General features: G+C 52.5%; 1 protein-coding gene across 1 annotated transcript in view; it reads right to left on the bottom strand.

The window, feature by feature from the left end:
* Positions 1–2,117: 2,117 nt before the first annotated feature.
* The window catches only part of Fam193a (family with sequence similarity 193 member A), a 122,539-nt gene continuing 96,875 nt past the window's right edge, over positions 2,118–27,781 (bottom strand). The window contains exons 14-21 of the mRNA XM_070021706.1: positions 23,809–24,007; positions 22,723–22,986; positions 20,556–20,838; positions 19,335–19,518; positions 16,486–16,716; positions 10,529–11,459; positions 5,012–5,093; positions 2,118–2,850 (exon numbers count right to left, since the gene is read on the bottom strand). Of these exons, the coding sequence (XP_069877807.1) occupies positions 2,757–2,850; positions 5,012–5,093; positions 10,529–11,459; positions 16,486–16,716; positions 19,335–19,518; positions 20,556–20,838; positions 22,723–22,986; positions 23,809–24,007 (2,268 nt within the window). The 3' untranslated portion in view covers positions 2,118–2,756. The remainder of the gene's footprint in view (positions 2,851–5,011; positions 5,094–10,528; positions 11,460–16,485; positions 16,717–19,334; positions 19,519–20,555; positions 20,839–22,722; positions 22,987–23,808; positions 24,008–27,781) is intronic.

The raw sequence follows: 27,781 nt of genomic DNA, 5'->3' as shown, positions 1-27,781 counted from the left end.
CCGTTCTTGAGAGTTTTTTCTCAAGGCCACAGCTCCACTTCTAGCTTTTGGTGATTAATTGGAGATCAGAGTTTTATGGACCTGGGCTGGCTTCAGTCTACTGAGTAGCAAGGATTACAGAGTGAGCTACTGGCGCCCGGCAATTTATTCCTAAATTGCTCTTATTTGGGGGAGGAGAGGGTGTGAAAAAGTCACTTCTGCTTAGGCAGGCCTTGGAATAGGATCCTCCTATTTTTACTTTGTCTAAGCTGGCCTCAAACCACGGTCCTCCATCTCTCTGCCTGTAGACTAGACAGAATTACAGGCAGGAGCCACTACACAATACCAGTCCTGCTAGTTCGTTTATTTAATTCCTCTATGTTCCAAGCTCCACAATTTCCATTTGGTTCTTTGAAAATAATTCCTATTGACTCAGGGGAAAACAAAATAAACCCTATCTGTGCTGATAGAGCTTAGCTATTTCACCAGTTTGCCTCTTTAACCATGACTTCCTTTAGCTCTGTGAGCACATTTCTAATGGCTGTCTGTAGAACCGACACTTGTCTTACACACGCACACACACCGCTGGGGAATGGGCAGCTTTCTTTGCATGCTTCGTACTTTCTGGTGGTTGGAAACTTGGCTTTTGAAAACTCGTATGTGTCCTCTATCCTTAGCTCTGCTTTTTCCACTTTCAGTGACCTGTGTCAGCCACGTACAGGTGGGTGACAGATCTGTGTTGAGGACATCAGTCCCGTGGGGGACCCTCCTCTGCCCCAGGACGCGGTCTGTGGGGGACAGCGTGCCTGCGGCCGCTCCCAGCGCCCTCTCTGAGCAGCCTTGCATTTGAAGCCGCAGCCTAGGGCAGCTCGTCTCTAGGCCAGGATGGAATGTGTAAGGTCAGGAAGGAGAGAATGCTCGTTTGCTGTCACATGTCCAACCACAAAGCTGCTGCCTGTGTGTGGGGAACACTTAGGGGGAGGGCTCTGTAGGTGCATCCATGGGGGTCTCCGATGTGTTCCCCATCGCAATCCATCACTGTGCGCTGAGTCCTAACCCCATCCTTGCCTGCTGACGGACTGGCTTGTTTCAGTGAAGTCTGTTTAAGTGGAAAGACTGGGTGTGACACGGCCGCCAGGCGCTGGGCCTGGCGTTCTCCTCGGCCTCAGCCCCTCCCTCCCCCCCTCCCGCCCCGCAGGGCCAGTGCGCCCAGCTTGTGTTTTTTCTTTTTCTGAGGCCAGGACTGCGGGGACGGTCAGTTTCTGGGCTCCACTCCTGGTCCCAACCGTTCCCGTGATGTTGGCAGCAGCGACGCCGCTGTGGCTTCTCCACAGCAGTGGGCGCAGCCCTGTGAATGGTGAGGTGGCCTGGCCCCGGCATAGCTGCAGGTCCCCCGGTGTCCACAGGGAACCACACCAGGTCCCTGGCCTCCCAGGAGCGGCTTCTCCCCTCGAGCCGCCCCGTGGGGAGAGGTCACCTTCCTCCCACCAGAGACAAACCCAAGATAAACGAGGACGCGCAGTGCTGCCGCTCCACGACTCCATGACGCCCAGTGCACTTGCTGCCCCGGCTGGCCTCCAGAGTGCATTCCCGCCCAGGCTCCAGGCGTGCGGAGCGGCTCGCTGGGGCCCCCAGCAGTGCGTGCACACCTCCAGGACTGTGCGCCCCGCCCCGGAATTCGCAGGGCCCCCAGGAGTGCACCAACACAGGAGGCTTCCTCCCAAGCTCCAGGAACATGCATCTGTTTCCTTTTGTTCTAAGTACATACTATTCGGTCTGACCCTAGTTTGTACCCGATTAAACAGGCACCCCCTTCTATACAGATCCGAGTTCTATCCTAGCTACGCGCTGGCCTGCCTCAAGCACTCTGTGAGGAGCCCCACGTGGCCCACTCCTGTGTCCCTGGGACCACAGCCCAGTGTCCCACCCAGGTGCGTCCAGGCCTCCCCCTTCCACCACTCCCAGCCTGATGACGGGGGGGGGGGGGGGGGGGAGGGGGGAGCTCGCTGCCTCCTCATGCCCACTGCTGGGGGGGGGGGGTCCCGGCTCTCTAGGGGGTGGAGGACCTGACACCGTCCTCGCTGTCCCCTACCCGCCCCGTGCCCACTGCCCCCAGCAGAAAGCAACCAGACTGCGTCTCCTGCTGTACTAATGTATTCCATCTTTCAAAAAGAAAGACATGATTTTAATATTACTTAACAATATGTTAAAAAAGTAGCCAGGCAGGCCTCCGTGTTAATACGGTCGTACGCTCTAGAACAGACTGGATGGTGTGAGTACTGGGTGGGTTTTTGATTTTAACGTTCTCATTCTGCAAGGGGTCTTACACAAGCTGGCTACAAGTCAGGGGTCAAACACACACAGCGCAACGTGTACACTCAGAGACAGTAGACTGGAGGGCAACGGCGGCCTGCCCGCCAGCCCGCCAAGGGTGGGCCACAGGGCGCACAGGAGCGGAGGGACAGGCTGACACCCTGGGGACAGATGACAGGACTGGGTGGGTGCAGAGGTCAGGAGGCCGGTGGGGACGCAGGCCCCGCCCTGAGGCGCGGGGTGGAGGGCTTTCCAGTCCCACACAGAGCAGCCGTCAGGCAGGCCCGGCTCGCTGCTGGCTCGCAGCGGACTTGCGCACAGCCCACAACGCACGGCACCGGAGCCCTCGGCCTGTGCCCGGCGCGCCCCAGGCGGGCCCTGCAGCGCGGGGGGCCGGGAGGGGCGTGGCTCGAGGGGTGGCGCAGCCCGGCTGCTTCCCCACGTCCCTCTCAGGCAGTCCCCGCTCAGTGGGCCGCGAAGGTGGCTTTCTTCAGGCTGAAGTTGGACCAGTTGACGGACAGCCTCTGTCGGGTCTGTCTAGCAGAGTCCAAGCAGAACCTGCAAAGACAAAAGCGAGTCAGCGGGCCCGGCCCACCCGGCTGAGGACTGCGCTCACCAGCCCGTCTCTGTGAGGAGGTCTGGGGCCCTGTCCCGGGGAGGAAGCCAATTCTGGAGGCCACCCGCCACCCTCTGCCACCCTCAAAGGACCACTGAGGCACCCTACGAGGGAGGGTCGACCTGGGCATGCGGCACGGGGAGGCCCGTCTGAGAACAGCCAACAAGCCCACCCAGTCCTGTCTGGGACTCAGGGTCTCTCACAGATGCTCTGCCACTGCGTCACACCACCAGCTCTTCTGGCTTTAGTACTATTTTCAGATGGACTCTTGCATTCTTGCCTGGGGCCAGCCTTGGACCATAAGCCCCCTACCGAGTCCTCCCACATAGCCGGGATTACAGATGTGTGTCACCCTACCTGGCCCTTTGTCTTTTTGTTTTGTGCAGGTCCTAGGGCTTGAACTCAGGGCCTGGGAGCTATCCCTGAGTGTTTTTGCTCAAAAAAGAAAAAAAATCCATCAGACTCTTAATGCCAATTAACTACCAAAAAGCTAGAAGTGCCATTGTGGCTCAGGGGTAGAGTGCCAGCCCGAGTAGCCAGGCTGTGGGCATGCGCCACTCACCAGTGCCCGGCAAGCCAATGCACTTGGGAGGAGGTCGGAAGGAAGGACTGTAGTTTGAGGCCAACCCAAGCAAAAGACAAGACTATCCGAAAAGCAACTACAGTGGAAAAGAGATGTGTGGCCTAAGCGGCAGAAGCCTGCTTAGCAAGCACGAGCCAAGAAAGAAATCCTTCTCTCCTAAGACCAGAAACACGCGCACCTACATTTGTTCCTTATTAAAAGCTTTACCCTTCTGGGTTAGAACTGGTACTGGGGAATCAAACCTAGGACCTCAAGCCCTACATTTGGCCACGGAGCGAGCTTCCTCCCAGCCAAAAGGTTGGTTTTTGATATTCCTTGGGGGTGGGGTGGGGGAGTGGGTGGGCTCCTGTTTGCTGCTCGGCAGGGGCTCTATCCCCAGCCATGCTTCCAGTCCTGGCCTTGAGCTCTAGACCATCGTTCAGCTTCATCCTCCCAAGGCTGGGGAATTCGGGTGTGTGTGTGTGAACATGAGCACACATACATCCCCAAACAACAGAATTTCAAAAAGCTACACGTGAGTAACAATCCAAGAGCAATTCACTGAGTGCACAGACGGGGCAGAGCCTGCCAGTCGCCGCTAGGCTGTCGGCCTAGCTACGTGGGGACATCCGGGAGACCGAGATCTCAGAGTTGGGGTTTAGAGCCCGGCTACGCAGACAGATCCCAGAGACTCTCATCCTCAAATAACCAGGGAAAAAAGCTGGAAGTAGAGGCATGGATCAAATGGTAGAGTGAAAAAGCCAAGAGCCTGAGGTTCTGAGTTCAAGTCCTGGTACCAGCAAAGGAGGAAAATAAAAAACGTTTTGAACTGCGATCCTCCGGGATTTCAGGCGTGAGCCGCTGGAGCCCAGCTCCTCTTTTTTCTTTGTGTAGTACTAGGGACTGAATTCAAGGCTTTGTGCATATTGCCACTACCTACATCTCTAGCCAATGCATTTTATCCTTTGTATTTTTTTTTCAGATGCTGTCTAGCCCGCTGACCTTGAACTCAAGATCTCCTGTTTCAGCTTCCCTGATCACTTAACACTCCAAGTATAGGTAATTGTTTTACTGTGCTTAAAGTAAGTTTTTATTATAATTCACACAGTTGATAAAGCAACACTAAAAAGTGTTGAGGAAGTTTTCCTCTAGGAAAACGGAGTCGATATCTGAACGTTTCTTCTCTCCTTAAAAGCAGGCTCTCGGGGTGGGGTGGGGAGATGTCACATCCGGGGAGGCTCTGCAGGGCAGAGTGCTGGGAAGGGTCCAGGCCCTGGCGCAGCAGTGGGCGGAGCCTGTCAATTCTCTTTTGCCACGTGGGAAGGGGAGCAGTAAACGAGTGTGCAGGATGGGTGAGGGCTGGTGTGCGCAGCTGGGGGATGGGGAACACCGGGCAGCTGTGCCATTCTACCCAGCCTGAGCTAGTTGGGTTGTTGAGGAATTCACTGAGGACGACGGGGCCAGGGAGGGACACGGAAAGAGCGCGCTAGTAAGCTTAGCAACCAGGAGCGGCGCTGTGTGGCGGGCAGGCCTTGCATCACCTTTTGAAACACTCCACTTCCCTCTCGGTCTCATCCATGTCCACGCTGTCCAGGTCAATGTCTTTAGGCAGAAAGACATCATCTGTAAGATGAAGCAGAGGCGCACCGCATTACCACAGGAGCCACCTTACTAGAGAAGACCAGGTCACTTGCCTTGGCTTAAACACCTTCACGCACTGGATAAACATTTTCTAAAAAGAGATCCTGCAGGAGGCAGAGGAAGATGAAGGCTCAGGGTGTCTGTTTATGAGTCTGCAACCAGACTCCCTCGGATGTTACTGACAGCCAGACTGTCAGAGCCTTCAAAGAAGCCCCGGAAGCCTCTCTCCTGAGTCTGAGGGAATGAAGAGGGAGGCAGGGCATGGCGGCGGCTCAGCAGGCTCGGCTGGAGTTCGCCGGCACACGGAGGCAGGAGCGGCACTCTAGGAGCGGGGCCGGAGAGCACTGGTTGTCCAGAACCTCAGCCAAGTTTGAGAACTCAAACTCTTCTCTCTTCTCCGCTCGACGCTCTGGCTGACGCGTAGCCTCCTGAGTCCCAGAGGCCACACCGGGCAGGGCACACAAGTGGATACACGGCCTCCTCTGTAGTTATCTCCGTGCTGTTTCCACAGGAGCAAAATTAAGGCGTCTGTTGCTCCTTTTCCACGAGAGGCTCTCCTCTCACCTACCTTAAGCATGCCGGAACGTTCTTCCTAACTAGTGGGGACCTCCACTCTGCATCCCGCTGCCCGCTCTGGTCTGGGCCTGGACCGTGACAGTCACACCTCTGCCCAGCTGCTCAGATGTACTGATCGGCTACAGGCCGGGACTTGGCCTCAGACGCATCGCACAGACGGTATCCACGCTCCCATCTTAGCTCCCTTGTGTCACCTTCATGTCACCCGGAGACCCCTGCTCTGTGACAAGCCTCAGGTCACACACACGTCTCCAAGGACACACAGCTGGCATGGGCACTATTTTTTTTTTTTTGGGTCTGGTGTGGGGCCTGAACTCTGGGCCTGGGCGCTGTCCCTCAGCTCTTCAGCTCAAGGCTAGCAGTCTACCACTTGAGCCACAGCGCCACTTCTGGCTTTTTTCTTTTTTCTTATGTGGTGCTGAGGAATCGAACCCAGGGCCTCAGGCATGCAAGGCGAGCGCTCTACCACTGAGCCACCTTCCCAGCCCCGGGGCACTATCTCTACAGAAAAAGACTTAAGATATCTTTCCTGCAGGAAACACATGGCAAGAAGAGCAATATAGGAGCTGGGAAGTTGGCTTCAGTGGTAGAGTGCTTGCTTAGCGTGCATGAAGCCTTGGGTTTGATTCCTCAGCACCACATACACAGAAAATGCTGGAAATGGAGATGTGGTCCAAGTGGTAGAGTGCTAGCCTTGAGCAAAAGCTCAGGGACAGTGCCCAGGCCCTGAGTTCAAGCGCCAGGACTGGCCAAAAAAAAAAAAAAAGCAATGTAAGGTGGCAGAGGTGCTGTGTGGGAACCTGAACTCAAGACGGAGCACAGACAAGCTTCAAAAGAGATTTGGAGCCAGGCAGCACGCCTGTAATCCTAGCTACTCAGGAGGCTGAGAGCTGAGGATTGTGAGGTTCAAAGCCATCCTGGGCAAGAAAGTCCATGAGACTCTGATCTCCAATAAACCACCAGAAAACCAGAAGTGGCTCAAGTGGTAGAGCGCTTGCCTTAAGCTGAACTGCTGAGGACAGCGCCTAGGCCCAGAGTTCTGGCTCCATATCCGACAAAAAAAAAAAAAAAAAAAGCCCCAGTGGCAGCAGCAGTCTGAGTTTGTCCCCAAGAAATGCACATGGGCTGGGAGGTAGGCAGAGTGCCAGTGTGCAGACGGATGCAGCCTTTCCTGAAGGAGCAAGACTTCCTTCTGAAGAGGGGCGGGGTGATTCACAAGGGCACTGGGTGTTTAAAGCCCCTGCACCTGCCTGTCTGCACTTGCGCTGAAGCAGCGCACCCTGCTTATCAGTCTGTAGAACTAGGAATCAAAACAAACCTGTTTTCTTAATAGACGACTCAAACTCAGGTGTTCTGTTATAGCAATAGGAAACAAGCTAAGACAAATATGCTAGTATGAAGTCATAATTTTTTTATTAAGCACTAAATATTTTTAGGAATGTAAGTGCAAGAAAATGCATAGAAAAAGAATCAGCACATATAAGATACAGAAAATATCAATACCAATGAAAGCGAAGGGGCTCGCGCTGGGGCTCACGCCGGGCGTTGGGGGCTCACGGCTGTCATCCTAGCAACAGGAGGCTGAGATCTGAGGGAGACAGTTTGAAGCCAGCCCAGGCAGTAAAGTCCACAAGACCCATCTCCAAATCACTACCAGAAAACCAGACATGGAGCTGTGGTTCAAAGTGGTAGGGCTCTGGCTTTGAGCAAAAAGCTCAGAGACAGTGCTCAGCCCCTAAGTTCAAACCCCAGGACTGGCAAAAAAAAAAAAAAAAAAAAAAGTGAATGTGCTTAAATAACCAAAGAAAAGTCTGTATATATATACATTTATGTATGTTTGCATGTATGTATATTTGTTTTTAGGAAAGAGTCTTGGTATGTAGCCCAGGTTGGCTCTGAACTTGTTGTCTTCCTATATCTGCCAACTGCGGGGATTACAAGTGTATGCCATGGCACTGTCCATAAAGGATAGGACTAACAGAAACATAGCATGAATTAAAAAAACCAAAAAACGATGAGAGGAAAATGACCACTGTAAAGAAATTTAAAGTAAGTTATGACTCTACTTATGAGTCTACAGACATGTATCTAAATAGATTTAAACTGATTATATATAGATTATAACTGAAAAGGAAAGTTTCCTATGGAAAGGCAGTACTCCAAAATATTTACATAGAAATACGGTACCAGTTTCCATTTGGAAAGAGAATGGCAAGGAGCCACTATGCAAAACCACCAGGGCCCTGAGGGCTGGTCTGTGGTCATCCACTTCTACAGCTCACGTGGGCCACAACACTGGTACCAGGAATCTAAAGAACTCCATAGTTCTTTTCATGAAGGAAGTGTAATACAGACACACAAGGAATACTCAGGCACCAAAGACCAAAAAGCAATAAGTTACAGACCTGTATTTATCATGACTTTTAAGTCAAATACATTAAATCATTAAATATAACCCAAATCCCAAATTATGGCAAGCAAAGTAAGCCTTTGCTTTTACTACAGAGAGGTCCGCAGCTGGTTCAGTGCCAGGAAATGGGGTAATTTAATATATCATTTAAACAAGCCGGAGAAGAAAAACCACCACTATCCCTACAGAGGCTAGGAAACTTGGTAAATTTCAACAGTATTCCTTAGGAACACATTCAAGAAAGGTAACGATTCACTGGGCACCTTCCTACTCACTAAAATAAACAGACTCCAGCTCCCAAGCCAGTAGTACTGAATGTGGAAACACCAGAAGTGGTTCTATTAGATTAGGAAGGGTGAGTTTCACAGAGAAAACAGAGGCATAATAACTCAAGAATAGGGGTAAAGGCTCCGTTACCTGCAGAAACAGGTGGACCTGGAAACCTGCAGCATTCAACAATGCTACTTAAATAATAACATGAGGTGGCATGTCCACAGAAGTAAGACCTTTACTAGTCATATTAAACACACACACGCACACAAACATACACACACACAAACATTATTCACACACATACACACACAAACATTCACATACACACACATTCACACACACAAACATACACAAACATACATACACAGGTGAAAGTGATTTTAGTTGTTACTTAAAATGCCATTCCAACAAGTGATCAATGTAAAATTACATTGAGTGGGGCACTTCGCTGTGGCTCACACGTCTAATCCTATCAACACACGAGGCTAAGATCTAAGGACCAAGGTTTGAAGCCAGCCCAGACAGGAAAATCTGTGAGACTCTTATCTCCAATTTATCAGCAAAAAGCCAGAAGAGAAACTGTAGCTCAAGTGGCAGAATTCCAGCCTTGAGCAAAAAAGCTAAGGGATACCAACCATGTCCTGAGTTCAAGTCCCAGGACCAGTATACTCATAAAAATTTACACTAAGGGGCTGGGAAGGTGGCTCAGTGGTAGAATGTTTGCCTTGCATGCATGAGGCCCTGGGTTCCATTCCTCAGCACCACATAAGCAGAAAAAGTCAGAAGTGGGCTGAGACTCAAGTGGTAGAGTGCTAGTCTACAGCTGAAGAGCTGAGGGACAGTGCCCAGGCCAAGAGTTCAGGCCCCACAACCAGCAAAAAAAAAAAAAAATTACACTGAGGGAGGCTGGAAATGTGGCTTAGTGGGAGAGTGCTTGCCTAACATGCATGAAACCCTGGGCTCAATTCCTCAGTATCACATACACAGAAAACGCCAGAAGTGGTGCTGGTTCAAGTGGTAGAGTGCTATCCTTGAGCCAAAGAAGCTCTGAGTTCAAGCCCCAGAACTGGCAAAAAAAAAAAAAAAAAAATTACACTGAGGCTGGGACATAGTTCAGTGGTGAAGGTGAAGTCCTTGCCTCGCATGTATAAGGTCCTGAGTTCCATCTCCAGCACCAGATATACACAAACAAAAGTACAATGAGGCTGGACAGCTGGTGGCTCATGCCTACAATCCCAGCTATCTAGGTTGAAAGCGAAAGATCATGATTTAAAGCCAGCCCAGGCAGAAAAGTCCGTGAGATTCTCATCTCCAATTCAACACCAAAAAGCACAAAGAAGAGAGCTATGGCTCTTGTGGAAGAGCACCAGTCTTTGGCACAAAAACTCAGGGACAGTGCCTAGGTACTCAGTTCAAGGCCTGAGACTAGTACAAAATATATATGTATGTACACGCGCGCGCACACACAAGCACGCACACACTTTGGATAATACATCATACCATATCCAAGAATATATCCCAAATGTACCAGGGATCTGGATGAAATAAGAAAACAATAGCACACAAATACCAGAAAGAAACATGAATTCATTCCTCTTTAAGGTAACCCTGTGTTAGGGTATCTACAAACTCTAAAGAAAACTTGTGCGCCTTTAACAGCATTTATTTGTTAGCTTAGCAGCACTGGCTCTGAATTCGGGGTTTTGTGCTTCTAGACAGGTGCTCTACTACTTGTTCTGGCTCTTTTCACCCAAGTTATGAGATAAAGTCCTAGCCCACTGGTCTGGGCCAGTCTTGCTCATCTCTCTTCCCGTTACTAGCAGGGATGGCAGGCGTGCATTACCACACCAACTATCCGCTCAAAAGCCATCTCTCAAAGTCTGTGGCTGGATCCGCCTTGGATGAATCTCGAGCCTTCCAATCTCAGCCTCCCAAGTAGCTAGGATTACAGGTATGAAACGTGGGCACCTGGACTTTTAAAAATAGCTTTTTCACAAGTCTAAAATTGTTTCAAAAGAACAAAATGTAACAAGCGTGACTGTCTCTCACTGCTGAATAGAAAAGTGACAGTGTATTGCCAGAGTGCAGTACAGTGCATAGGGCTTTCCTCCAGAAGATTACAGGCACGGGCCAAGCCACCCCTCCACCGGGTACTTACCAATTGAACTGCTGGCTCGGTCTCCTTTCTTCTTCTTGCTTTTCTTGCTCTTGCCCTTAGGCTGAGGAGAATCTGCGGGGGCTGGCCTGCCGTTCAGCTGAGGCTGAGGCTGGCTGGGAGCGGGCGACTCGGGAGGGGCCGGGTTCCATCTCTCTTCCTTCGGGTGGCTCAGGGGAGGGGCGGGGTTCAACCTCTCCTCCCTCGGGTGGCTCAGCTGCTTCTTGTTATTGTTGTTACTGTTGCTTTTCCTCTCCTCTCTCTTCTGCTCAGTTAAGGGAGCCAGATCCAACATCTTAGCCTTCGGTTCAGTCTGGGTCCGAGGCTTGGGATGCCCCTCCATAACTTTGGGGGGCTCTGTGAGCTTCCTAGGAGGTTCGCTGCTGGCTTTACTGGTGTGCTTGAGCTTCTGTCTGCCGTTCCCCTCTTTGTGATGATGCATCATGTCGAAGAGAAAAGCAAGGGGCTCAGGCTGCTTCCCACTGACTTCCTTGGCGAGCAGAAGCTTGGAGTCTCTAGGGTCCAGGGGGTCTGTAGGGTCCCCATCAGCTCCTGGCCCCGGACCGGGCTCTGAGTGGTTCACCTGTCTGGAAGGGGAGTGAGATGAGGTTTCTGGTTCTTCAGTTTGCTCTAGTGAGCCATTGTGGATGTTTTCAGAGTTAGGGACAGACTCTGTCACTACCTGGAAATTTCTAGCAAGCATGTCTAACTTGGGACAGTCTTTACTTGGCCTCTCCTTCTTCTTCTTCTTTATAGCTCTTAGCTTCTGAAGCTCCTGAAGCCGCTGTAATTCCTCTTTGAAATGCTGCTCCTCCTCCTCCTCCTCCTCCTCCTCCTCCTCTCCTTCCTCTTCCCCACGCCGCCTCTGCTCCTCTTGGAGGTGCACATGTGCCCGTGCCCGGGCCTCGGCTTCCATGCGTGCCTTTTCTTCTAGCTGCCGATGTGAAAAGAAAGGTGGCTAAGACCATGTAAGAATTCCAAAAACCAGCCGGGCACCGGCAGCTCACGCCTGTAATCCTAGCTACTCAGGAGGCTGAGATCTGAGGATCGCCTTTCAAAGCCAGCCCAGGCAAGAAACTCCGTGAGACTCTTATCTCCAATAAACCACTCAGAAAACCGGAAGTGGCGATGTGGCTCAAGCGGTAGAGCGCTCACTTGAGCTGAAGAGCTGAGGGACAGCGCCCAGGCCCAGAGTTCAAGCCCTACGACTGACCAAAAAAAAAAAAGAAAAAAGAATTCCAAAACTTGAGACATACTAAGATAAAAAAAAAAGACTCCATAGTAACACATACACTTTGAGAGGCCATAGTAAGCTGAAAACTTGAAGATGCACCTAGTCCCAATGGTTCCTCCTGCAGCACTGCTGAACCTTGCCTATCTACAAGGCAAGGGCTTTCTGCCAGGAGGGAGGTTGAGGGGCTCAGTCGGATGCTGCTGCGCCCTCCTGGGTGTGCAACAAAGAAACGGCTGGGACCACAGAGACCCCTGGCAGCCATGTGGCTGGGGTCCCAGCAAGCTGACCTGTGGTGAGGGATGATGCTAGCACCCGTACCTGTATCCCCCGGCAGGTAAACAAAGTCCCAATGTATTTTCACTGGTGTGACAGAGCAGATGGCTTTCAGAAATACTCGGAATCAATGGCAAATAAGCCTCTCTGTTGTCTAACTTCGTAATAAGTAATTTTCATCCTAAGTGAACACTTCACTAGTAATACACGTTTCAGAGGTATGAAAAGAAGTTACTCCTAGCCGGGCGCTGGTGGCTCACGCCTGTAATCCTAGCTACTCAGGAGGCTGAGATCTGAGGATCGCGGTTCAAAGCCAGCCCGGGCAGGAAAGACCGTGAGACTCCTATCTCCAATAAACCACCAGAAAAGCGGAAGTGGCGCTGTAGCTCAAGTGGTAGAGCGCTTGCCTTGAGCTGAAGAGCTGAGGGACAGTGCCCAGGCCCAGAGTTCAAGCCCCACGACCAACAAAAAAAAAAAAAAAAAAAAAAAGAAGTTACTCCTTCTGCTTGAAAACAAATAAAGGTCATTAAGAATAAGACACTTTCGGCATTTCAAAGATCAGAAGTTTAGACTGGGAAGGTGGCTCAGTGGTAGAGTGCTTGCCTCACATGCATGAGGCCCTGGGTTCAATTCCTCAGCACCACATAAACAGAAACAAAAATGGCGCTGTGGCTCAAATGGTAGAGCACTAGCCTTGAGCTGAAGAGTGCAGGGATAGTGCCCAGGCCTAGAGTTCAGGCTCCATGGCTGACAAAAAAAAAGAAAAAAAGATCAGAAGTTTAAGGCTGGCTTAGTCTGGCAACACAGCATGAACTTTGCTTCAAAAAGCAAACAAGCCAAAAATAAATAAATAAAAAGATCCTACGACAAAGCTTCGAAAAAGAGTCTCACACCTGTCATCCTAGCTACCTAGAAGTCTGAGATTTGAGGACCATAGTTCAAAGCCAACCAGGGCAGCAAAGTTCATGAGACAATCTTTGGTTCTTCAAATTTTTTTTTTTTTTTTTGCCAGTCCTTGGGTTTGAACTCAGGGCCTGGGCACTGTCCCTGAGCTGCTTTTGCTCAAAGCGAGTGCTCTACCACTTGAGCCACAGCCCCACTGCCAGCCTTTTCTGTTGTGGAACTGAACCCAGCACTTCCTGTATGCAAGGCAAGCACTCTACCACTGAGCCACCTTCCCAGCCCTGTGAGACTCTCACCTCCAATAAACCACCAAAAAGCTATAAGTGGAGCTCAAGGGCTACAGCACTAGCCCTGAGCAAAAAAGCTCAGAAATGGCATCCAGTGCCTGAGTTCAAACCTAGTACTGTCATACACTCTACCCTAATCACTCTCACTCACCCTATAATCATGCTTAAAATTTTCTTTTTGGGAGGAGGCAGTATTAAGGATTGAATTTAGGGCCTCATGCTAGTTAGGCACATGTTCTACTCACTTGAACCACATCTCCAGTCCTGCTTTTTGATGACTTTTTAGGAGATGGGAGCCTAACAAACTTTACTGCCTGGACTGCCCTCAAACCTTGATCCTCCAGATATTAGCCTCCTAAATAACTAAGATTATAGACATGAGCCACTGGGACCTAGTCCATTTGCTTCCTTTTTTTTGCCAGTCCTGGGCTTGAACTCAGTGCCTGGACTCTGTGGCTGAGCTTCTCTGTGCTCAAGGCTAGCACTCTACCACTTGAGCCACAGTGCCACTTCTGGTTTTTCTGTGTATGTGGTACTGAGGAATTGAGGCCAGGGCTTCATGCATGCCAGGCAAGCACGCTACCACTGAGCCATCTTCCCAGCCTCCATTTGCTTCTTTCCTAAGATCTTGGTATACTTTTGCTCAGGCTGGCTCTGAGCTGCCTCTACCTCCCCAGCAGCTAAGACCACCACGCCCAGCTTGTTTACAAGACAGGATGTGGATAGCTTTTTGCCTGGACTGGCCATGAAATGTGATCCTTCTGGGTCTGCCCCCAAGCAGCTGGGATTATAGATGTGTGCCACTTGCCAATCTGGTTTTTAATTTTTTTTTTTTTGCCAGTCCTGGGGCTTGAGCGCTATTCATGAGCTCTTTTTTGATCAGGGTTAAAGCTCCACTTCTTGAGCCACAGCTCCACTTCTGGTTTTCTAGGGGTTAACTGGAGGTAAGAGTCTCATGGACTTTCCTGCCCAGACTGGCTTTGAAGCGCCATCCTCAGATCTCAGCCTCCTGAGTAGCTAGGGTGATAGGCGTGAGCCACTGGCATCCAGTCTGGCCTGGTTTTACAGGCAATGACACTGACTCTGGGCAATGGCCTAGCTCAGACTGATGGGGCGAGCCCATTCCGGACAGTCTCCGGGGGAATAATGCTCCCATTTCAACCAGCAGCATAGTTGGTGGTCTGTGTGCTGACATGCAAAACAGATGGCTGGGCAGGCCAAGCCAGGGAGGTCCTCCAGGGGTGAGAGCCGAGCAGTCTCTGGCATGGCTTGGGCCTCTCAATGGTGAGCTTGCTAACTGGGTCCCAACCATCTCATGGGGTCTTGGGCTGAGAGAACCCCTAAAAAGCACTTGAATAGGTTCCCAGATGCCACCAGTGAACACCACCAGAAGGTCTCCAGAGCCACGACCATCCCAGCTGGAAACGTACTTTGTTTTTTTCCCCTGGGCAAGCTCAGATCTTCAGGGACCAGTAGAGGCCTCCAAATCACCAGCTGGAACTGAGTCAGTGCAGACCTCATTAGCACGGTAGCCCCCAGAGTCTGCCCCCAGAGTCCTGGCCAGGGCAGTGATTCAGGACAGGTGGACCCAACATGGGGCCATCCTCCCCGGTCCTTTCCTGACCGTGACAATCCCAGGGGATGGTAGGCTGCTCAGAGAGCAGAGCCATTCCATTGCTCTCCGTATAAGCTTTGAGAACACAATCCACGAGAGCTCACGTTCACTCACCACCAGCACAGCCTCTGAACACCCTGCTCACTCACAGCACCAGCACAGCCTCTGAACACTCTGCTCACTCACCACCAGCACCAGCACAGCCTCTGAACACTCTGCTCACTCACCAGCACCACCAGCAGCACAGCCTCTGAACACTCTGCTCACTCACCAGCAGCACCAGCACAGCCTCTGAACACCCTGCTCACTCACCAGCACCAGCACAGCCTCTGAACACTCTGCTCACTCACCAGCACCAGCACAGCCTCTGAACACCCTGCTCACTCACTCACCAGCACAGCCTCTGAACACCCTGCTCACTCACTCACCAGCACAGCCTCTGAACACTCTGCTCACTCACTCACTCACCAGCACAGCCTCTGAACACTCTGCTCACTCACCACCAGCACCAGCACAGCCTCTGAACACTCTGCTCACTCACCAGCACCAGCACAGCCTCTGAACACTCTGCTCACTCACTCACCAGCACAGCCTCTGAACACTCTGCTCACTCACCACCAGCACCAGCACAGCCTCTGAACACCCTGCTCACTCACCAGCACCAGCACAGCCTCTGAACACTCTGCTCACTCACCAGCACCAGCACAGCCTCTGAACACCCTGCTCACTCACTCACCAGCACAGCCTCTGAACACCCTGCTCACTCACTCACCAGCACAGCCTCTGAACACTCTGCTCACTCACTCACTCACCAGCACAGCCTCTGAACACTCTGCTCACTCACTCACTCACCAGCACAGCCTCTGAACACTCTGCTCACTCACCACCAGCACCAGCACAGCCTCTGAACACTCTGCTCACTCACCAGCACCAGCACAGCCTCTGAACACTCTGCTCACTCACTCACCAGCACAGCCTCTGAACACTCTGCTCACTCACCACCAGCACCAGCACAGCCTCTGAACACCCTGCTCACTCACCAGCACCAGCACAGCCTCTGAACACTCTGCTCACTCACCACCAGCACCAGCACAGCCTCTGAACACCCTGCTCACTCACTGCACTGCATTTCCTTACCCCACCCTGGGGCAAACAGACAGCTGCTTCTCTGGCGCACCATGCCGTCCCCTCTGGGTAGTGGACAGGGCCAGGCCCCACCCGGCTCGTAAGGCCGTGCACCTCACACTTCCATTCTCATGCTGACAGCGCCCTCCTCTGGACTATGCATGGACTGGGTCAGGATGAGAGGAGGCTGAGGGGCCTTTCAGACCTGGCTTTGAGGTCTTTACTGGCCAGGCCCTTGCCTGTTTCCTACCACAGGTGCCCCTCTCCACTGTCCACCATGGAGGACCCACCTCTAAGCCTCGGGAAGGTTCCTACAGACATCTACTGTCCTACCGCTGCTGACATGGGATCTGCAGCCTCAGTGAGGCCCAGAGCCCAGGCCTGGAAGGGCGATGGCATGCAGTTTTAGCCAGCTTCCCGCCAGGCCACCAGAGACGGAGGTGAACGTGCAGCAGCAGGGCAGCTGTGTAACCAGGCTCCCGAGCCCCGGCCCACCCTGAATGGCCACGCAGCTGTCACTTGCCTTTCTTTGCTTATGCCTGGCCCGCTTGGCCGCCCGAGTACTGCTCACTGGCTTGGTCTCTGAGCTGTTGATGAACTGTAGCAAATCCTCCACCCTTCGGTGATCAACAACACTTTCTCGTTCTGTGATCTGATCCATTTTCTTAGGTTGTTCTTCTTTTCTCTTGGTCAGCCGTAAGCGAAGCTTTTCCCTCATTTCTGCATAATTTCTACTTGTTGGTGCAGCTGGAGGCTAAGATAAGAATACATAAGTTAGGTTTCAAGTTTAAACGATTTTTTTTTGTGTGTGTGGGTCATGGGGGCTTAAACTTGGGGTCAGGGGTCCCTGAGTCCTTATTGCTCAAGGCAAGTGCTCGACCACTTGAGCCACAGCGCCACTTCCCGTTTTCTGCTGGTTTATTGGAGATAAGAGCCTCATGGACTTTCCTGCCCAGGCTGGCTTTGAACCGTAATTCTCAGAGCTCAGCCTTCTGAACAGCTAGAAGTACAGGTGTGAGCCACCAGTGCCCAGCAAGTTTTAACAATTTTGAACAAAGTTTTAGAACTTACTTCTAAATATGTAGTTTTCTGAAAAATTATTTAAATATAGTTTATGATCATTGTGAAAACTAAACAAAGGGCAGAAAAAAGACAAACCCATCACCAAGTCACCGAGAGTTGGATTTTGGAGTCTATCCATCAAATTTCATATATTTATGAAAATCTGGTGAAGTATATACAAATGAGTTTATTTCTGTAGCACTAGGACTTGAGTTCAGAGTCTCACAAGTGTCCTACTATATTAGTAGTACCCCAGTCTTTTTTGCTTTGTTTTTCAGATAGGATCTAGGGCAGGTTTGGGCCACAAACCTACCTCTACCTCCTAGCTAAGATTACAGGTGTGTACTATTATGCCTGGCTTAAAAAGGTTTTTTCAAACAGAAACGATTACATATATTGACAAATCTACTTTTTATTTTATTCAGTGGGATGCGTCTTTTACATCAGTTGGCTCAAATAGCCTTTTATCTTTCAATCTGTAGATTTTTTTTTTTTTTTTTGGGGGTCCGGTCGTGGGGCCTGAACTCTGGGCCTGGGCGCTGTCCCTCAGCTCTTTTAGCTCAAGGCTAGCACTCTACCACTTGAGCCACAGCGCCACTTCCGGCTTTTTTCTTTTTGCTTATGTGGTGCTGGGGAATCGAACCCAGGGCCTCATGCATGCAAGGCAAACGCTCTACCACTGAGCCACCTCCCCAGCCCCTGTAGATCTTATTTTCAGTGTTTGACAAGAAAAAAACATTGATCTCTCAGTCCTACCACTGAATCTCTTTCCTCAGTCCCTTCTGCCCCGCCCCCCCACACTTTTGGTGGTTAATTTTTGACAGGCTGGCTGGGAATTGTGATCCTCAGATCTCAGCCTCCTGATTAGCTAGGCTTACAGGCATGAGCCACCAATGACAATCATATGCACATTTTAGAAAATGCAGACAGAACTGAAGAAAAAGAACAACTGCATGCACCTGTAGTTCCTTTGCCTAGCCCTAGGAACAAGAGGTGATCACCGGCATGAGCAAACAGTGACAGCCTGCCCGCTGCTGTGGTGTATGGGTACACAGCTGCTCTGCTGCACAGATGTGCCGCAATTAACAACTTCCTGCTGCTGAGCATTCAGAAAACTTATCCCTAACTTCATCAACATTCATTCATTTACTTACACTTGAGCTATGCTCCCAGCCCTGTTTTTCACTGGTTATTTTTGTCGGTCATGGGGCCTGAACTCTGGGCCTGGGCGCTGTCCCTCAACTCTTCAGCTCAAGGCTAGCGCTCTACCACTTAAGCCACAACACCACTCCTGGCTTTTTCTGCTTATATGTTGCTGAGGAATTAAACCCAGAGCCTCATGCATGCAAGGCAAGCGCTCTACTGCTGAGCCACCTTGCCAGCCCGTCACTGGTCACTTCTGAGACAGGGGCAATGTCTGAGCTGCAAACTCACCTATCTGAGGCTGCCAGCACTGCTGGGCTCTCAGGGTTTTCTGCCATGGCTGGCCTGACAGTGAGGCTGCCCATAGCTGGGTGGCTGACAGGTGTATGCCACGGTGCCCAGCCACGGGCTGCAAGAAGTCTCGAGCTGTTCTTTTGGGGCTCGATCCTTCCAAGGAGCTGGGATTACAACTTCAGTGATGAGCCAGGTGACAGGTAGCTGACTCCTGCAGTCCCCTTAAGGCTGAGATCAGAGGATTGTGGTTTGAAGCCACACAGGCATAAAAGTCTTTAAGACTCGATCTTGAATTAACCAACAAAAGCACAGGCTGGAGGTGTGGCTCAAATGGTAAAGCACTAGCCATGAACAAGAAAACTCAGTGGGAGAGTGAGGCCCTGAGTTCAAGCCATGGTATGGGCACGTGTGCATGAGTGTGCACACACACATACGTGTGCACGAGTGTGCATGTGTACATACACACATACACTTATTTCTTTTCTTTTCTTTTCGTCTTGGGGCTTGAACTCTGGGCTTGGGCGCTGTCCCTGTACTCTTCAGCTCAAGGCGAGTACTCTACAGCGTGAGCCACAGAGACACTTCCTGTTTTCTAGTGGATTATTGGCGATAAGAGTCTCACGGACTTTCCTGTCCAGGTTGGCTTTGAACTGCGGTCCTCAGATCTCATACTCTTGAGTAGTTGGGATTACAGAGGTGAGCCACCGGTGCCTGGCTACACAGTCTGTTTCTTAGGAGAGGTACAATCTAGACACGCGTGTGCTATGCCAGACTGAACCGACCCCAACAACAACGTCACCAGTGCTTTACACACACAATGTACTTTCCCGGTGCACCCTCTGAAGTCAGTGCTTCCGGACGCCGTGCACTTACCCCGCCATGTCCGAAGAACTCACAGTAGCAGCAATCACAGTATTTGCCTTCCTTCTGGTTGGTGGAGGTGGAGGTGCTCGAGCTGTGCTCGGAGCAGCTGTCCTCCTCGCCACTCTCCTCCCCGTCCTCCCGCTGTGGGTCGTAGAGCCCGTTCTCGCAGCGGTGTCCTTCACAGTCGGGGTCACTGGAAGCCACACACAGCTGGTTAGCCGAGCTCTGCTCCCCAGGCCCCGCTGCTCCTCTGCGCAGGTCACAAGCTCCTGAGAGGGCGCGGAGCCGCGGGCACAGCTGCACGCGCCTGTGGCTGCAGCACCCACACAGCGCCACTCAACGGGCACGTCCCCAAATCCCCCTCGGCTTGCTGCCCTGCCCACCCTGCCACCACGCCTCCGTATGGCAAAGCTAACAGTCTTCTTCTGTGTGCAGCTTCTAGGCTTGAACCAGGGCCTGGCACTGTCTCTTGAGCTCTTTTGCTCAAATCTAGTGCTCTACCACTTGAGCTGCAGCTCCAGTTTCAAAGCTTTGGGTAGGTAACTGAAGGTAAGAATCTCATGGACTTTCCTGCCTGCGATCCTCAGATCTCAGCCTCTTGAGTCTCTAGGATTACAGGAGTGATCCACCAGTGCCCAGTAGTCTTTTTATAAAAACCCTGAAGAGAGAGGGTGGTATGTGCTTCACTACCACTTTTTAATGGCATCAACATGTGATAAATACAGTGGCAAAGGAGGCAGCCCCCAGTGCTGTGTGGCCTGCAGATGGGTGGGCCTACAGGCCACGAAGGTCCTTGTGTTCATTCTGCATTTCACTGAAGTCTTTCTTCCTATCCTGGGATTTGAACCTGGGGAATCCAATTTGCCAGGCAGGGGCTCTACTGCCAGCCATGGCCCGGTCCCTCACTGGACCTTTCAAAGGCTGACAAGTTTCTGTAGCATCAGTGGGGCAAGGGAGGCAGCTTGCGCAGTGGCTCCTGTCCTCCACACGGGAAGGGCCCAGGGCTCACCTGCAGACACTGACTGGGTGGAGCGATACGGGCCATCCCTGGTGGAGGGCTGGGGGGGGGGAGAGAAGGAGGGGGGGGGGAAGGGACCCACATGGGACAGGCTGGGGCTCACCTGCAGACACTGGGTGGAGCGCTGACCGGGCCATCCCTGGTGGAGGGCGGTGGGGGGGGGGGGAAGGGGGGAGGGGGAAGGAGCCCACATGGGACAGGCTGGGGCTCACCTGCAGACACTGGGTGGAGCGCTGACCGGGCCATCCCCGGTGGAGGGCGGGGGGGCCACAGGGGCGGGGCACAAGTTCTTCCGTGAGTCCACAAATGCAGGCGCTGTGCTTGTAGTTTTGGGGAATGACGGGGCTGCGAGGTTGGTGAGGTGAGGCGTAGAGGCAGGGGAAAGGGCGGTGGGGGTGAGGCCTGGAAGGGGGGCGAGGCCTGTGGGGCTGGTCCTCGGGGCGACGGGTGCGGGGTGCCGGTGGTCCTCCTTGTTGAGGCCATGAAAGACGTCACCTGCGTGCAGAGAGGCGAGAGGCTGACAAGGGCCCAGGAGACACAGGCAGCACGCTCAGTACACCTTTGCTACCCAAGTTTTGTTTTGTGCATGCTTCCATCTAGAGACCTGCAGGAACAGCACAACACCACCCCCTGCCCCCACCCCTCACCTTCTCACACACACAGACCTGGGCTATCGTCTGGCGGTGGCGGTGCTTCCGCTGGGCTCCAGCCACAGGCGCAGCACAGTGCTCTCACCCCATGGGAACCCCGATCCAACTTCACTGTCCCCAAGATCTTCATAGCTCCCTGTCATCAGGCCTCTAAACTTTTTCCTCTGAGGAGGGGATTTTGTTTTTGGCAGCACGGTAGTCTGGACTCAGGCCCTACGTTGCTGGGATGGCGTTCTACCCCAAGTCCTACCTCCAGTGTTTTCACTTGTTACTTCTGAAATAGGGTCTGGCTTCCTGCACAAGCACACACCCAACCCACAACTGCCTAGTCTGGGCTTCGGTTGTTGCCAGGATCACCAGCATGGCCCAGCTGCCCGCTTCCCTCCAGTGAGATGCAAGTCGCCCATTTTTCTGGCTGGGCTGGCCTGGAAGTACAATCCTCCAAATCTGAGCCACCAGGCTAAGTGGAATGACAGGTACATGACAGCTGTGGTGTGTGTGTGGGGGGGGGGCTCAAACTTCTGGCCTCGGTCACAGTCCTCCTGATGTCAGCCTCCTGAGCAGCTGGAATTACAGGGCAAGCCACTGAAGCCTGGCTGAGACAGGTACTTTCTGAGAGGCTAATTGTCAATCTGGATTTACTGTATCTTATCAGATTTGGGTGAAAGGTTTTGGACATAAATCCTGGAAATCTTATCTCATGGCAATAGACATTCCTAATGTGTGAAGATACAGGGCTCAGCCTCTTCCAAGGGTGAGGGGCACCCACATCTTTCCATGATGGCTTAGTCCCCATAGACACTTCTGGACATGGGAATGCTCTGTTCCCAGGCTGGTACCCGATGTGGTCAGCACTGCCTGTGTCGGGAGCCCACCTCTGCCCTTCCTGCGGTGAGGTGCAGCGTGGTGGCTCTCCCGACCACCCTTCATGTGTCTGCAGCTGTCTACTGGAATGCCCTGCCCTACGAAATGCTTTATGTACTGCTGCACATTTCTGGCTTCTCTCTCTTTTTTGGTGCTGGTCCTGAGGCTTGAACTCAGAGATCGGGCATTGTGTCTTTGAGCTTCTTTTGCTCAAGGTTAGCACACTACCACTTGAGCCACAGCTCCACTTCCAGTTTAGTGGCTACGAGAGTTTCACAGACTTTCCTGCCAGGGCTGGTTTTGAACCTCAACACTCAGATCTCAGCCTCCTGAGTAGCTAGGATTATAGATGTGAGACCGGCACCTGCCTGATTCCTGACTCTTTAGCATACTAGAATCCATCACTTACTCCCCCTCCATCAATATGTAGGCTGATCACTACTCATGGGGGAGGGGACAAAGACTTCAGTATAATAGGGCTAAAGTATAAAAAAAGGGAGGGGGAGAGAAATACTTCCTGTTCCTTAAAGACAGCTCATCATCATCTGGATGCTCAGACTGTTCCACTGCAGTGGTGAGGCCCCTAAAAGCTGGCGCCTGAGTCCCAAGACAACTGCCCTGCGGCTGCCTGTTCCCTGCCCCGGGCCTCGGCACTCTGTTGGTCAGCAGGCTGACCGAGTGGCAGCGGTCCTGTTGGCTACATTTGCTTTCTTTTGCTCAGCACTTTCCTGAACACAGCAGCCGCTGGGAAAGTCCTGCCCCGTGCTCAGAAGGGAATGACTTCTCGGAGGGGAGGGTGGAGCACCTCACGCCAGGCTCTGCAGACAGCGCAGAGAGGGGACGCTCTCCCGCACAAGGGCCTTACCTATGGAAGGCGGCCTCCTGGACGACACCTTGAACTGGCTGCTGCTGGACTGCACCGTGGTGGCCGTACTCGACACGGAGGACGTGGCCGAGGAGGTGGCCATGGCCACTTCATTCGCTTCCAGAAAAGCATCTTGGAAATTGTACAAACACTTCTTTTTCGCAGCATTTTTTTTCTCTTTGCTGTCTGGAGCTTCATTGCTAGGTAGAGGTGGAAGGGATTCAGGTCTTGCTTCTGAGAGTGCTGGCCCTAATATATCACTTCCTGTGGAGAAGGGCGGGAATGGTAAGGCTTTTCAGGGAGCAGTACTTAGCAAAGCCTAAGGACACGCTGAGAACGGAGCTCTGGAAACTGGGGCTGCTAGTGAAGCTGGGACTCCTCTGGGACAGTGTTTTCAGTCCAAGAGAAAAAAATGTATTGAGCACCTGCTATGTGCCAATTCTTGCTAGGGCTGTTCAGTATCATTTAATGTCTTACCACCATTAATCCCATCCTAAAGATGAAGAAACTGAGGCTCAGAGAGGCTAAGCAACTTGCTGAAGGTCACACAGCTAGAAATCCTCTCCAAGCACAGATCAGGATGTCCAGTCTAGCGTCTGCTCTGAGCACATGCAGGGTTGGGTGTGGGTTATCAGGATCTCAGGTCACATGATGAGAGAGAGGAGGTAGAGGTGTCAGCTCCTCCCAGGTGGTCCTAGCCCTGTGGCTGAGGTGACATCTGGGCCTCAGGCTGGGACATCTGGGGAGAAAGCCCGTGTAGGGTGGACAAGGACGCCAGAGAACAGGAAGTGAATCACAGCGCTTAGCAGACGGTGGCACTGTCACCTTGTCCCCGTGCAGCGGGCCAAGGTCTGTGTTCACCACTCCTGGAGAACTAAAGGGCCGACAGGGGCCCCAGAGACCAGACTCTCAGCAGCAGGAGTCTGGGGCGAGGGGAGGGGGTAAAGAAGACAGCATGGAGCCCCTGGGCAAGTGGGGGAGGGGCATGGAGGCTGGCACGGCAGCGCCTGGGCCTCCACGGGAGAGCAACAAGGCTACGTGGCTCTGAGCATTCAAAACCTTAAGAAATGTGAACAGATGCCTTACCAGAAATTGTATCTGGCAAGAAAGTGCCAGGATTCCAGTTCTTATCATTCATCACTTCTGATCCCCAAAGACTTATAAACTTAGAACTATTCCACTCTGGAGTATTCCCAAAACAGCTCGGATAAATATGGTCTTGAAGAGATGCATTGAATACCTGATGTTTATTTGTGTGATTCTGAACAGGTGCTGGCGGTAAAGCCTACAAAAAGAAATGTTCTAATCACATATCAAAATTTAATATTCGGTTTACCTAAGTAGTTGAACTACAAACCAACCGTGACTAGAAACTTGTGGAAAGCTCCGGCGCGCCGGTGTCTACGGGGCAGTGCTCTCACAAAGAGGCTGTGCGATCAAATTTCAACCAGAGGTAGATTTGAAGCAACTGGCCCCGTAGACAGCTCAGTAACTCCCAACATTCCTAGTCACATTTCAAACGCATGTACTGTGGCTGATTCTCAGGTGCTGTCGTGACGGTGGCAGGTGGCAGCACTGGCACAAACCCTCGCTCTGAACGTACACCTGGGAAGGATCAGCTCTGTCTGCTCACCGCACCGAGGGAGCGCCTCCCCTGGGCCTGGAGGTGAACCCTTGCTGACGGGACCTAGGGAGGAAGACCAGGACCCAGCCAGTCCAACAGCCAGTGCCCGCGGGGCGCCAAGCCGCGTTCCCTGCCCCATCCCACACCCAGGTACCAGGCCACCTGATGACTCTTTTGTCTCCATATCTCTGGAGTGCCTTTCAGGATGTAGCCTTCTGTAAGTGTGGGGCGGTGCTTAGGCCTGGCACCTTGGGACTCTCCCGAGACTCCTCTCTGGGTCTCGCTGTGCGTGCTCCTCGGCGAGGCCGTGGCGTTCCCGCAGGCTCACGGGCCCGCTGCCTCCACACCTGCACCAGGCACTCCCGCCAGCCTATTCCCCACAGCAGCCCCGACGAGTCTCCTTTGAAGGTCAGGTCATTCCCTGCTTAGAACGTCAAAATGTCTTCCTACTCTTTTAGGCTAAACCGAAGGCTTTGCCATGGCTGGTGGCAGAGAACTGAGTCTTGCCCTATCCTGCTTGTTAGGCCCTGCCCCCCTTCTGCTCTCCAAACTCCCAGGCTCTTCCTCAGGCCTTTGGGGGCTCAGGTTGCGCCATGTTCTGGAATGTCCTCGCCTCCCTGGTGGTCACCCGGCCTCAGCCCAGAGCTGCCTGGCGCCCACTGGACGGCACCGAGGAGCACACAGAGCACCTGGGCATGCTCGCGAGACCTTGGCCCCGCCGCCCCGGCCGGTCAAAGCTGGCCTATGAGCTCCCTCCATAGGTTCGGGCACTGCGGGAACGAGTGAACACCGCAGAGGCCTGACCCTGGATAAGCGAGAGGCTCAGCTCTGGAAGGACATCCGCCACCCCCTTTCGGAAGGAGGACACTGTGAAAGCTCCAGTGTGCCGGCTCTGGGGCTCCGGCCGCAGGCGCAGGCTGGAGGGTGTGGCGGGGGAGGGGACGGGGCACAGCCAGGCTCGTGGACGGCAGCGTCACGGTGGCCGGCCGCCACACCGGAGGCGCCTGTGTGTGAGGGGTGAGGGGGCCACAGAGGTCGTAAGCAACGTGGACACACAGCTGCCGCTGAAGCAATTAGGGACCGAGAAGTGAAGCGACAGGGCCTCTGGACCTGGAGGTCAGGACAACCGCTCCCGAGGGCCCCACCGTGGGCACAGGCAGGGGCAAAGCCGAGCTGAAATCGAGTCCCATTACCAGCTCCCTCTACCAGCTGTGTGACCTCAGGCAAATCACCGCATCTTTCTTAGGCCTCAGTTCCTGTCTGCAGTGCGGAGGAAGCACCGCAGCGGCAGGAGCGGCGCTGCTGCCCGCCCCACAGGGAGCACCTCAAAACTGTGGTCCCTTGACGCAAACGACGCCTAACCGATGGGCTCAGCGATCCACATGCTCGCAGCCCAGGAAACAGGAGCCTCCGGCGCACCCGATGTGTCCGCTGACCTAGGGGGACGTGAGGGGGGAGAGAGCCGAGCAGACAAGCAGGACTGAAAACAGAAGAAGCAAGTCTAGATGGGTTACCCAGAGTACAAGCAGCGACCACAGCCAGCTCCTCCGGCGGGTGCCTCGGGGAGCACAGAGCCAGAACAAGACACCCGCTACTCCACACAGGCAAAAGCTACGAGCGGCTGTGCTGAGAAGGAAGAGAAACCGTCTTGGGGCACCTTCTGCTAAGAGATAGACACACTGCCCGGCACAAACCAGACTTCCGTCCTACACGTAAACTAGGTGCTGGCCTGGGAATAAGCTCTGAGCAGTGGACGCACCGTCAGGGTGCTTCCTGAGACTCCTGACACACTGTGCAGCCCGACTGCACCTCTGCAAAGGCCGGCAGCCATCTGAACTCTCCATGTGTGTGTCTAGAGACTCTAGACATCCTTCAAAGTCTTAATCTCGGGTCCTCTCTTCTGAAAACACCCAAGCTCATTCCCTTCCCTTCTGCAGTGTTACTCTCCTACCCAGAACCTATAAGCGAGGTCAGACATGCTGCAGATCCCCCCTGTGTGCCCAGGGCGGCCTGGGCATGGACCTCAGGCCTGGGCATGCGGAGCAAGCATCCCACCACAGCTTTCTAAGGTTTGGATTACATTTTTTCTTCTCCATAGACTGCAAACTCTTTGAAAACAGGGGCCAGGATAAAGTGATTTTGGTTTTCCTAGAATGTAGTACAGGGCCTGGCACATACTGGGTCTGCAATAAATGTCTGTTAAACATAGATTAGTTTACAGGAATAGGGGATACACTAATGCAGGAGGCACACATTTACTTATACACTTCTACAGAAGCCCATCTACTCAAAAGGGAGACCCCACTGTAGAGGCTGAACACAAAAGTGAGGAGGGAAAGTGTAACAGGAAAGATGCATTTTTTTTTCACATTTTTGTACATGATGCACACTGATCATAACGATTTATGGGTTTCCTCTGAGAAAAAAATAGCTATCTGTTGACTACACCATTATGGGCCATTCCTCAGTAAGTATACCGTGACTAACCAATGAAGTCAGCATCTCAAAATGCAGATAATACTTTGGACACTGGTTTCACTCTTGATGCAAATACACAATGCTTCAATTAAGTAATCTGAATTGTTCTCATTTGTTTTTTTTTTGTTTGTTTGTTTTTTTTGGGTCCGGTCGTGGGGCCTGAACTCTGGGCCTGGGCGCTGTCCCTCAGCTCTTCAGTTCCAAGGCTAGCGCTCTACCACGTGAGCCACAGCGCCACTTCCGGCTTTTTTTTTTTGCTTATGTGGTGCTGAGGAATCGAACCCAGGGCCTCAGGCATGCAAGGCAAGTGCTCTACCACTGGGCCACCTTCCCAGCCCAATTGTTCTCATTTGTGACAAAAAGAAGCACTGCACAATGTTCCAAGTGAAAGCTTGGATGGTAAACACAGCAAATGCCTTGGGAAATAGCTTCCTGGGGTCCCTTAGGAGCACGGACTTCCTGATGCCAAGAGGATACCACGAGTGTGGGAACAGAAGATGACAATCCAAGACAGCAAAAGACATTCTCAAAGCTGCAGAGATTCTAGGGAAGGTGTCTCTGCGCAGCCGGGGTTTTCAGTGCATCTTTCAGAGCTGTGAGGATGCAGAAGGACTAAGAGTCTGAAAGACTCAATGCTATCTCTAGATAAAATACAGATGAAAGGAACAACACAATCTCCAAATGACAATCTATTTAGGTCCCTATCTTCTAGGCAGCATTCTCCTCAAATCCCAACCTGAATGTCAACTGTGTGTGTATTAAACACTGCTGCAATGGCTGAACTTGTCTCAAGTCACCTGGAGAGGGAAACACCCAAAGGCACAGAGTGGAGCTAACAAGGGACTGACTCTGTGGCCCAGAGCCCCGGGCCATGCCCAGCTCCCTGCCACCTCAAGCTGGCACAATGAACTCACGGAGGGCCATGTGTAGGACTCTCCAAGACTCCATTCAGAGCTC

Source organism: Dipodomys merriami, unplaced genomic scaffold (genome assembly GCF_024711535.1).
Source record: "Dipodomys merriami isolate MVZ:Mamm:240054 unplaced genomic scaffold, mDipMer1.0.p SCAF_143, whole genome shotgun sequence".
In the NCBI taxonomy this organism is placed as follows: domain Eukaryota; kingdom Metazoa; phylum Chordata; class Mammalia; order Rodentia; family Heteromyidae; genus Dipodomys; species Dipodomys merriami.
The sequence above is the reverse complement of the archived record's forward strand: the minus strand, read 5'-3'. Positions and strand labels throughout refer to the sequence as shown.